The sequence below is a fragment of the Papio anubis genome, chromosome 14 (genome assembly GCF_008728515.1).
Source record: "Papio anubis isolate 15944 chromosome 14, Panubis1.0, whole genome shotgun sequence".
Taxonomy (NCBI): Eukaryota; Metazoa; Chordata; class Mammalia; order Primates; family Cercopithecidae; genus Papio; species Papio anubis.
This window is the reverse complement of record NC_044989.1, coordinates 74,310,974-74,323,627: the sequence shown is the minus strand read 5'-3', so window position 1 is coordinate 74,323,627 and position 12,654 is coordinate 74,310,974. Positions and strand designations below refer to the sequence as shown.

General features: G+C 43.7%; 1 protein-coding gene across 3 annotated transcripts in view; it reads right to left on the bottom strand.

Annotated features, from left to right (window-relative positions):
- The window catches only part of TET3 (tet methylcytosine dioxygenase 3), a 124,285-nt gene that overhangs the window by 26,526 nt on the left and 85,105 nt on the right, over positions 1–12,654 (bottom strand). For all 3 annotated transcript variants that reach the window (XM_009184442.4, XM_031655280.1, XM_009184443.4), the window contains 2 exons: positions 8,555–8,645; positions 981–1,074 (listed from right to left, as the gene is read on the bottom strand). In XM_009184442.4, the coding sequence (XP_009182706.2) occupies positions 981–1,074; positions 8,555–8,645 (185 nt within the window). The remainder of the gene's footprint in view (positions 1–980; positions 1,075–8,554; positions 8,646–12,654) is intronic.

Below are 12,654 nucleotides of genomic sequence, written 5' to 3'. Positions count from 1 at the left end.
TGCCCACACAATTCTCCTCACTGGGAATGCTTCCTCACTCTCCTCAGCCTGACTAATAACGGACCAGTCAGTATTCATGGCCCCCGGCACGCCCACCTCGGGAAACCTAGCCTGAGCATTCCTCCTCCTCTGAACCACAGCATCAAGTCTGCCTCTCAATGACCGCAGTCTCCACGACTTTCTTTCATGTGTCTCTAGAGCACAAACAGGCTGAACACAAGGACCGAGCCCTCGTCTTCCACCCATACCCACTGCCCAGCACAGCACGAGGCTGAGCTTGCAGGCACCCGAGGAACCTGGCTGCTCCTCCTCAGCACTTGTTCTGCAGAGGCAGATGCTCTGCTATTTAAAGATCTCCCTGTGGACTGGGAGGGCAAGGTCAGAAGGACTCTGTTTGGTGACTTAGGGTCTGAGTCACTGATGTTCTCCCTGTGGAGATATCTAGGCTGCCTGGTAGGAAACTGCTTAGAAGCAGGGCAGAGGCAAGACTGGCCCACAGTGCTGCCCGGAGCCCTGGCCTCTTCCCTCAGGTTGGATCTCAGCATGCCAGCCTTCAGGTTTGTCTCTGGCTTCCAAGCAGCAGACAAAAGCACTGGCAGCTCCAGGGCATATGGAAGGGGACGAGGAGTCTGACAGTCCACAGTGGGGTCCACCATCGGGTCATGACAGCATCTCCAGCTTCCTCTTTCCTACCCCTCCGGCCCTGAGCCACAGGGACAGGATGAGCCGAGTGTGAGGACTAACATAGTTCCAAGGCCAGCCCAAGACCCGGGGACTGGCATTTAAACAAGATGAGGACAAACGGCTGAGGCTGGGGGAAATGACCCTAACCCTGAGCCAGATTCCAGCTCTAAGGCTCCCCTGGACAGCCAGCATGCTGTCTCCTACACACCCACCTGGCCCCCGCCCCTGCCCGCTCAGCTACACGCAGCAAGGGGAACCAGGCACAGCCGTGGCTCGTGAGTGGGCTTGACACTCACCCACTTTGCAATGGGGCAGCCGCGGGAGCTCTTTCCCTCCTTCCCCGTGTAGATGACCTTCTCGATCCGGATGGCTTTCCCCTTCTCTCCATACCTGAAGAGGGAGACAGAAGCCATCATTAGCACAGCAGAACCCCAAAGGAGAACAACTTTTGGTCAGAAGGCAGCCTCAGTGTGCTTTTGTTTGAGTTTCTGGTTGCTGTTGGGGCAACAGAAAAGAAAGAGAAAGGTTTAAATGTCATTTGGTACCTAAAGGCTCTGGAGACACAGTGGCCACTTCCAGGCTTCCAGGTTCACCTGCCCCTTCTCTGCTCCTGCCCATCGGGCCCCCTCTGATCCAGGGCAGAAGGAGAGTCGAGCAGAATGTCCCTGATTGTTACCTCCTAACTCCAGAAGGGAACTGAAACTAAAGGCTAAACACGGGCATTTGTATCTAGCCATTAGCTGAGTCACCCTGAGAGTTAGCTATTTATAAAAATAACAAATAAAATAAATGGGGGAATCCTTATTATTCTCTTTGAATAATCCCCAGCTGACATTTGACCATGATGATGACAAACAGCTGAGGCTGGGGAGAAGTGGCTCTACTAAGCCCAAACACCAGCTCTGAGGTTCTCCTGGACAGTAAACACATCTGGTTCCTGTACATGCCACCTGCCCTGGCCCCCATACACAGTCAGGGCATCAAAACCCCAGCTCTCCAGGACCGTCTAATCAACCACACTATATTCAAGATGGTGCAACTGCGGCCCCTGGAGTTGAACTGACTTATCCAAGGTCACACAACTACAAAGAGGCAGCAATGGTCTAAGCACAGCCCTTGACGTCAGACAGACTGGGTTTGAGTGCCAGCCCTGCCATTTTCTTGCTATATAACTGTGGCCAAATTACTAAACTTCTCTAAGCCTCAGTTTTCTCATCTGTAAAATGGAAATTAAAATGGTCCCCACCTCCTGGGCTTGGTAAAGATCAAACAATAGTCCACAGGGAGTATATTATTTAAAGTACTTTGAAGTTCCTGGCATGAGGGAAGAGTCCAATAAACAGTAATTATTTTTAATAATGTAAAAAATCTTACAGAATCTTATTTTTAACAGTTTTTTAGTTTCAGGTGCAATGTCATATCACCTGCAGATAATGGTCATTTGCCACCTACTCCTTTCTATTCTTTATATCTCTAGCCTGACTCTTGTCTCTCTGAGACGGCCAGGTGCTTTCTTTTTTTTTTTTTTTTTTTTTTTTTGAGACGGAGTCTCACTCTGTCACCCAGGCTAGAATGCAGTGGTGCAATCTCAGCTCATTGCAACCTCTGCCTCCCAGGTTCAAGCAATTATCTGCCTCAGTCTCCTGAGTAGCTGGGATTACAGGCGCCCGCCACCACGTCCAGGTAATTTTTGTATTTTTAGTGGAGACAGGGTTTCACCATGTTGGCCAGGCTGGTCTTGAACTCCTGACCTCATGACCCACCCGCCTTGGCCTCCCAAAGTGCTGGGATTGCAGGTGTGAGCCACGCATGGCAGGCCTGGCCAGGTTTCTGAAGGGCTTGCAGGCATCTCTGCTTACTTCCCAACTTTAACTGAAAATGTTTCCAACAATTCATCACTAAGCATGAAACTGGCTAACTATGGGAAAGAGACAGATATGAAGGGTGCTACTAAGAGTCTCCTGTCCTAAGGATTTTAATTAAGAATTATTTTTATAAAATGTATTTTTCTTTTGAGACGGAGTCTGGCTGTGTCGCCCAGGCTGGAGTGCAGTGGCGCAACCTCGGCTCACTGCAAGCTCCGCCTCCCAGGTTTATGCCATTCTCCTGCCTCAGCCTCCTGAGTAGCTGGGACTACAGGTGCCCTCCACCTCGCCCGGCTAGTTTTTTTTTTTTTTCGTATTTTTTAGTAGAGATGGGGTTTCATCGTGTTAGCCAGGATGGTCTCGATCTCCTGACCTCGTGATCCGCCCGTCTCGGCCTCCCAAAGTGCTGGGATTACAGGCTTGAGCCACCGCGCCCGGCCTATAAAATGTATTTTTAACATATAAGGAGACAGATGGGCCGGGCGCGGTGGCTCAAGCCTGTAGTCCCAGCACTTTGGGAGGCCGAGACGGGTGGATCACGAGGTCAGGAGATCGAGACCATCCTGGTTAACATGGTGAAACCCCGTCTCTACTAAAAAATACAAAAAACTAGCCTGGCGAGGTGGCGGACGCCTGTAGTCCCAGCTACTCGGGAGGCTGAGGCAGGAGAATGGCGTGAACCCGGGAGGCGGAGCTTGCAGTGAGCTGAGATCCGGCCACTGCACTCCAGCCTGGGTGACAGAGTGAGACTCCGTCTAAAAAAAAAAAAAAAAAAAAAAAAGGAGACAGATGATTAAATGTTTTTTATTCGATCAATTAACAGCATACTATTTTAACAGCTTGTCTGAATCTAACTATCCTTGTATTTCTGTAATAAATTCAATTTGATCATGGCATGTTATTTTAATATACTATTTCATAGAGCATTAACGTTATCATAGCTTCTACAGTTCAGAATACACATATTCTTTATCTTATCCACTCCACTTCTAGGAATCTCCACCCCACAAATAACTGTACAAATGCACCAAGCTTTAGGAACAAGATAATTCACTGTCTCATCAACAACAGAAAAATGAAACAACTTACATGTCTACCATGAGACTGGTTAAATACATTATAATAAACCTCACCAAAAAAAACATCAATTTTCATGCAATGAAAAACCATGTCCCATCAAAAATGATTAGGTAGAATTGTATGTACTGACATGGAAAGAAATTAAGTGGGGGGAAAAGCAAGCTACAGACAGTGGGTATATTATAATGGACTACATTTGGTTTAAAACTTCTCTATATACATATTTAATACATTTATATCTGTATATATACAAATATCTTTGTAAATGCTTAGAAAATATTGAAAAATAACGTCAAACTTTAGAGCTTTACTTATTCTTTAGACTTTTAAAGCCTTTGGTTCATTGTTGTAATTGAAAAAGAGAACAGAGTTTATAATTTTTTAAAATTAACTAATTAATGTTTTCAAACAAGCTCTTGTCAGCCCACAAAGATTTTTTGGAAATGCTGATCTAAGGTTCCTCTGAGTTCCAAGTTCTCTATTTCACTCAAGATCTTAGCAAAAGGATGAAAAGTGTTTCTGATCATTACAACATTAAAATTCTAAGGCTCTGTTAGTCTCTTATAGAAAGTGTTTGGAGACAGGACTCAGGAGTTTATATAGCGTGGTCTAGATGAAGAGTTAAAGAACACATAATGCTGCTTTTGTCTGGTTCCTGGACAACTTTCATTTCAACAAGCATTTATCAGGAAGCCACCCATAAGGGCAGGGCCTGGGCCCCTGGTGTGTCCTGGAGATCTCTGTCGGGAGAACAGCCTGAGGTGACCACACTCCTCTCGCTGATACGGAAGCACTATCGCGTTCCTCGCAGGAGGGTGAGCTGAGGACACTGCCACCGCTTTCCAACCAGGTCCTTCCCCACCATCCCGCCCCTGTGAGAAATGTGTCCTGCAGTGAACCTCGCATTAGAAAAATAAAAGGGCCAAGCACTGTCTGATCAGCTAGACTTAAAAAAAAAACAACAAACAAAACAGAACTGACTGTCTCTTTGTGTTTAAGGACAGCCAATCAACTCTCACTTTAGCTCTTTCTTCTTAAGTGCCTCACTTTTTGGCCTATCATGAAGAGGCCCTTCTAGTATTCAGATTAACTATCAGACCCTCAACTAAGTCTGCATAGATAGCCTGAAATCTTATTCTAAAGGATAACTAATCATCCAAGCCAATCATCTTATTCTAAAGGATAACTGGCTCTTCAAGGGTGGTCCCAGAGCCAGCAGCATCAGAATCCCCTAGAAATTTGGTAGGAATGGAACACAGATTCTCAGGTCCCATCCCAGACCTGCTGGGTCAGAAACTCAGGTGGGGCCCAGTCATATGTGTTTTAACAAACCCTCTAGAGACTCTGAGGCCCACTGAAATCTGACAACCACTGCTCTGAGGCTTTGCCTGTTCAGGATTGTCTCTATCACACAGTAACAAGACCAGTTTCCCCAAATCTCAGAGAACCTGCTAGCATAGTGTTGGTTCTTTGTTTCTAGAACAAGCTTTTAATGAACTCCTAGGCTGCAGAGAATCTCCTTCCCAGACAGAACACACAAGGCTCTGTGCTGTGCACCGGTCTCAGATACGGGTTTGACAACTGACTCCAATTATCTATGAAGATAAGGACCTGGGTACCCACAAAGTATGAAGCTCATAAATAAGTTGGGAAATTTTAGGATCTGCTTTCAACCTTCCCCTCCTTTCTCCAAATCTTTACTGGAAAAGCTAAGAGAACCAGGTTTTCCTGATTTCAGTTTATTTCCCCTCCCTGCCTTCAGCCAACTCCTGACAGCAGAGCAGTCCTGAAGAGAAAGGGTTGAGGAACAGTCTAGGAAAAGAGACAGCCTAGACCTGCCATTCACAAACTATACCCACCATTCACAAACTAGATCCCTACCCAGGGGATTTGCATCAATCACTCATTACTCCCCTTGTTCCAGAAAGGATCTTATGAAGATATCTACAAGATAAAACTAACAAGTGATGAAATCAGAGTAAAGGGCAAAAAAAAAGGTACGCTGGCATACAAAATACAAACAGTGGGATTTTGTGTGTATTTTTGAGAGATAAGCCTGGAATATCTTGTTATATGAGAAATCCAAAAAAGGCTTGTTAGGGTCATGTCAAAAACAAAACAAAATAAAACAAACAAACAAAAAAACCCAGAGGAATAAACCTGAATAGGATCTATGGGCCAAAGATGAGAAATTACCTTCCTCCTGATGGGGTACACAAATCTGGCTCCAAGTTTACTAGCAGGCAAATAAAGATGGAACTGCAATCTGTTACATGATTTGCAAGGTCCTTAAGATAAAAATAAACCAGTTGCTAAGGAAAAACACAAGTATTCCTGGTCTTGAGAGGAATTCCTCCCTTGGATCAGTTTCTGAAGAATCTACAGCTGGCTGTTATTTTTAAAGCAATCAGAGGGGGGAAAAAAGACATATTTCAACCTTATCTTATCAAATTTCAAAGATCTCTTGATCCTTGTTTCAAAATACTTCTCTATAATGAAAAGTTGTTTAAGAGAGCTGTCTGGAAATCTTATAAAATTGTTACCTCAAAATGCCCCAGAACAAAAAACCTGCCCCAGATCAAACTTGTACATTTGACTCCCTTGCAGCAAATGATAGTGTCAGGATTCCTTACAAAAATCACTGGCCCAGAAGCTGCCTGGTCTAATCTGCAAACTACAACACACAGGGATGTGAGCACATGCAGGCAAGCATGACAATACTTACACAGCTTCAAATCTGTCTTATGCTCATTGACTCAGAAGTGCCCTCATACCAGGCTAGAATTTACAGATTGGTGAATATAAATGTTCCCAGATGGTCTAGGAAATTAAAAGTGATTACTGTAGATCACTGTCCTCCATGTATCTTGCTTTTCATTTATTCAGAGAAGCTGTTGTAGTCATTCAGTTCAAAATCATGTTCTATGCTACACAGACAAGAGTATCTGGCTCCTTGCCAGGCACGGTGGCTCATGCCTGTAATCCCAGCACTTTGGGAGGTCAAGGCGGGCGGATCACCTATGGTCAGGAGTTCGAGACCAGCCTGGCCAACATGGGGAAACCCTGTCTCTGCTAAAAATACAAAAATTAGCCGGGAGTGGTGGCGCATACCTGTAGTCTCAGCTACTCGGGAGGCTGAGACAGGAAAATTGCTTGAAACTGGGAGGTGGAGGTTGCAGTGCGCCGAGACCATACCACTGCACTCTAGACTGGAGGACAGAGCAGATTCCATGTCAAAAAAATAAATAAAAAGTATTTGGCTCCCATGGTCAGACAAAATCTGGTTCCCAAATCTGCAGCAACTCTAAGCCACGCAGCTTTTCACGTATTTGTATGTATATGTATGGGCAAGCATATGCTTATGTCTACATCATCTTAGCTTTTATTATTAAAATACTAACGCGGCCGGGCGTGGTGGCTCATGCCTGTAATCCCAGCACTTTGGGAGGCCGAGGCGGGTGGATCATGAAGTCAGGAGATCAAGACCGTCCTGGCTAACACGGTGAAACCCCGTCTCTACTAAAAATACAAAAAGTTAGCCGGGTGTGGTGGCGGGCGCCTGTAGTCCCAGCTACTCGGGAGGCTGAGGCAGGAGAATGGCGTGAACCCGGGAGGTGGAGCTTGCAGTGAGCTAAGATTGCATCACTGCACTCCAGCCTGGGCTACAGCATGACTCCGTCTCAAAAACAAAACAAAACAAAAACTAATGCTTATTTGAAAAAATGCAATTAGTGCATTTGTCTGTGAGGTAGTTAATGACTGTCTACCTTTTCTGTAGTACTCATGACAAGCACTAAGTCTTTCCATACATTAATTCAGTTTATCCTCACAACACTCCTACAGTCTAAGTATTTTTATCATCAACTCTATTTTGCAGATAAGAAAACTGAGTCACAGAAGAGCAGAACAACTTGCTAGGGACTCAGCAGTGAGTGGCAGGGCCAGGACTGGGCCTCAGTCTGGCTCAAGTCCCTGCTCTCAGCCCCGGAGCCACAGACTGGAACTCAGAGAGTTTACTAACTGCTGTGGACATGCACATGGGTTTCCAAGTCTCCATCTATATGAACTGCTCAAAAACCACAACTAGTAAACAGAAACCCTAGAGTCCTGAATTTGAATTGGGAGTGTCAATATAAACTCATGATGTATGTAATCACTAAGCAATAACAAGAATGAAAAATCCATAGATTCAACATAGCTCTTTCTACTTAAGCAGCCTAAAAACAATGAACAACCCCGTGTAGTCATGAGTGCCCCTAGTAGGCAGAGTCTGTTTTCTAAATACTTTTTCCTCCAAGATAAAAGAACCGGGACTTCTTGGATAAATGTACAACGTGAACCCAGGATATCTTGTCATATGAGAAATCAAGAAAGTTATGAAAGACTCCTATGATCCTGTCCAAAGGATTTAGGGGACAACCTGAGTAGGTTCCCACTGGCCAGGAGTGAGACATGACATTCCTCTTAGGGGAGGTAAAAAATTCTACCTATGAGGCAGTTTTGGAAAAAAAGGAAAAACAACCTGATCCCAATCAGGGCTTTTGGTCTAACTACCAATTTACAGGACACAGAGGCATGCGAAACATTATAAATGACACCACAATACCACGGGAAAGCTGTCAGCAAAATTCAGGCTGTAGGAAACTAACTCTACAGGACATAGAGCCATATAACCATGTTTCTTCAATAAAAACATTTCAAGATAGAGAGAAGCAGGGGTACATGAATTGGGCAGACCTACAGAATGAAAGAAACCCAGAAACAATGGAAGTGAGGATCCCACAGTCAGCCTTCCATAACCCAGTTATCAGGGCTTCCTTTCTGTATGCTTTCTATTACAAGGCAATGAAAAATGAGAGGTGCTTAATATCCACGTTCCATTAACAGCACACCCGTTTCTCCTTGGACATCTCTGTATCACTCACCGCTCCTCCATGAGTTCCCGGATAGAGGCGACTGTGGGGCCAGATCCCAGGTGAGTATAATATGGACCTTCATCTTTCTCCACTATTTGTTCTGCAGAAACACAAAGAGTAAACATTTTTGGAATATTAATTAGTCAATTATTAATTTAGAAAGGCAAACCACCAACAGGAAAGTTAACAGGCATGCTAGAAAACAGGAAACCCACATGCTTATGAACATGTGAAAAGGTGTTCAACTCCAGTAGAAATCAGGAAATACACATTAAAATCACAATAAAACACCATCACACATGGACCAAATTGGCAAAAATTTAAAACTCTGATAAAACCAAGTGCTGTCTGTGATCTAAGCACTTTGGGATTCCGCCTACCATTGTCCAATAAAGCTAAAGAGTTGCATCCTGCATGACCCAGTAATTCCATTTCTAGACACACACTCAAGACCAGCGGTCAGCAAGCTACTCTCCTCCAGTGAGCCACCGCACCCGGCCAAAAACATTTTGTTAAGTGACAGAAGCCCTCCTGGGTAAATACCCAACCAAACTGAAGACAGAGGCTCAAACAGATACTTGTATGCCAATGTTCAGAGCAGCATTTATTCACCACAACTAAAAGGTGAAAACAACATAACCATCCATCAGCAGGTGGTTGGATATATGAAATGTGTATGTCCATATGACGGAATACTAGCCAAAAAAGGAATGAAGTTTTGATACATGTTATTACATGGATGAACCTTAAGAACATTATGCCAAGTAAAAGAAACCAGACACAAAGGACAAATACTGTAGGATTTCACTGATATGAGTTATCTAGAAGAGGCAGGTTCCTGGAGACAGAAGGTAGATGAGAGGTTTGCAGGACTGGGAGGAGCAGGAAATGAGGGGTTATTGCTTAATGGGACAGAGTTTCTGTTTAGGCTGATGAAGTTTTGGAAACAGATAGTGATGACAGTTGCACAATATTGTGAATGTAATTAATGCCACTAAACTGTACACATAAACATGATCAAAATGGCAAATTTAAGTTATACATACTTTACCACAATTTAAATAAAAGAAGTTCTGATACATGCTACAATATGGATGAACCCTGAAAACATTTTTTTTTTTTTTTTTGAGATCGAGTTTTGCTCTTGTTGGGGTGCAGTGGCGTGATCTCGGCTCACTGCAACCTCCGCCTCCCAGGTTCAAGTGATTCTCATGCCTCAGCCTCCCAAGTAGCTGGGATTACAGGCATGTGCCACCACACCCGGCTAATTTTGTATTTTTAGTAGAGACAGGGGTTTCACCATGTTGGCCAGACTGGTCTTGAACTCCTGACCTCAGGTGATCCACTCACCTCGGCCTCCCAAAGTGCTGGGATTACAGGTATAAGCCACTGTGCCCCACCAAAAACATTTTGTTAAGTGAAAGAAGCCAGATACAAAACAGGTCACACATTGTATGCTTCCATTCATATGAAATACTCAGAATAGGTAAATCTATAGAAACAAAAAAGCAAATTGGTGGTTGTTGCCAGAGGCTGGGGGCTGGGGGTGTGTGGGTAGGAATGAGGAGTAACTGCTTAATGGGTACAGGGTTTTTTTTCCGAAAAATTTTAAATATTTTAAAATATCATGAAAATATTTTAAAACTGGAGGGAGATGTGGTTGTATAATATTGTGAATGTACTAAATGCCACTGAATTGTTCACTTTAAGATGGTTAATTTTATGTGAAGCTCAACTCAACTTGTAAAAAGGAACAAACCATTCATGTAACAACACGGATGAATTTTAAATGAGTTTTTCTAAGTGAAAGAAAGTAGACTCAAAAGGCTACATAGTAGCTGCTTTGGAAAAGAGTGATTTGGCTGGATATTAGGAGGCTAAAAACAAAAAAACTCTACACACAGTGTGCACCTACTGTACTACAGCTGGCAAGTTTGCTTCATATCTAAGATACGACAATTACATGTAATAGAGTATCCTACACTGGGTCCTATGACAGAAAAAGGACCATTGGTGGAAAAACTGATGAAATCCAAAAAGTCTGTAGTTAACAGTACTGTACCAACATTAATTTCTTCATTTTAAATATACCATAATTACGTAAGACATTTACAAGCAAGAGAAGGTATATAAAGTATATACAGGAACTCTCTGCACTAACTTCGTAACTCTCCCATAAATGTAAAATTATTTCAAAATAAAGTATTTAAAAAGTAAAAGAAAAAAACAGACAGTGAGCCATAATTTGCTGATCCTTAGGAGAAATCATAGTCACACACATTAAATCCCACATACAAAGATTTTCACATCAACACAGTCTGCAAGAGTCAAAGCTGTAGACAACCTGTTGTGGACTGAATGTTTGTGTCCCTCCCAAATTTGTATGTTGAAGCCTAATCCCCAATGGGATAGCATTTGGAGGTAGGGCTTTGGGGAGGTAATTAGGGCAAGAGGGTGGCACCCTCCTGAATGGGACTAATGTCCTTATAGGAAGGGATACCAGAGAGCTTGCTTCCCCTTCCCTCTCCCCTCCTGGCTATGTGAAGATATAGCGAGGAGGTGGCTGTCTACATGCTAGGAGGGGGCCCTCGATGGACACTAGACCTGCTGGTGCCTTGATCTTAGAATTCTCAGCCTCTAGAGCTGTGAGAAATCAATGTTCACTGTTTAAACCACCCAGGCTATGGGATTTTTTTTTTTTTTTTTTTTTTTTTTCTAGAGACAGGGTCTTACTCTGTTGCCCAGGCTGGAGTGCAATAGCACGATCACAGTTCACTGCAGCTTCCACCTCCCAGGCTCAAGTGATCCTCCCACCTCAGCCTCCTGAGTAGCTGGGACTACAGGTGTGCACCACCATGCCTGATAAATTTTTGTATTTTTTGTAAAGACAGGGTTTTGCCATGTTGCCCAGGCTAGTCTCCAACTCCTGGGCTCAAGCAATCTGCCTGCCTCGGCCTCCCAAAGTGCTAGGAGTACAGGCTTGAGACACTGGGACTGGCTGGTATTCTTGCTAAAATAGTCCAAATAAAGACACAACTCGTAATTCAGCAACAGTGGAATGGATTTCTCTTGAAATGCAGTAGTCATATTATGGAATATATTCAGCAATGAAAATCAGAAACCTGCAACAGCATGGTTGACTACAACGGCACCAGTGAGTGAAAGCAGCACAACACAGATGATATGGTCTAGCTGTGTCCCCACCCAAATCTCATCTTGAATTGTAGCTCCCATAATTCGGTGTTGTGGGAGGGAGCCGGTGAGAGAGAACTGCATCATGGAGGCAGTTTCCCCCATACTGTTCTCATGGTAGTGAATAAGTCTCAGGAGATCTGAAGGTTTGATAAGGGGAAACCCCTTTCACTTGGCTCTCATTCTTTCTCACCTGCTGCCATGTAAGACATGCCTCTTACCATGATTGTGAGGCCTCCCCAGCCATGTGGAACTGTGAGTCCATTAAACATCTTTTTCTTTATAAATTACCCAGTCTCAGGTACGTCTTTATCAGCAATGCGAAAATGGACTAACACAGCAGAATACAGTTAAGATTCCATTTAAATGATATTCAATAACAGACTCAAACTATACTAAGAGATCCATAAATAGTGAGTAAAAACTACTAGGTTGAAATATGAAATTGCAGACAGTCAATGATTTTTGACCTATCAAAAATGATAATTTTATATGGTTCAACTTCATACAAAGAAAAGCAGGGAAATTACTGTCACAAATGTGGGGAAAAGAAAGATCAGACTGTTACTGTGTCTCTAGAGAAAGAAGTAGACATAAGAGACTCCATTTTGTTCTGTATTTGAGATGCTGTTAATCTGTGACCCTACCCCCAACCTTGTCCTTGCAAGAGACATGTGCTGTGGTGACTCAAGGTTTAATGGATTTTGGGCTGTGCAGGGTGTGCTTTGGTAAACAAGTGCCCGAAGGCAGTAGTATGCTTGTGAAAAGTCATCATCATTCTCTTAATCTCAAGTACCCAGGGACATGTACACTGCCAAAGGTCGCAGGGACCTCTGCCTAGGAAAGCTAGGTATTGTCCAAGGTTTCTCCCCATGTGATAGTCTGAAATATGGCCTCGTGGGAAGGGAAAGACCTGA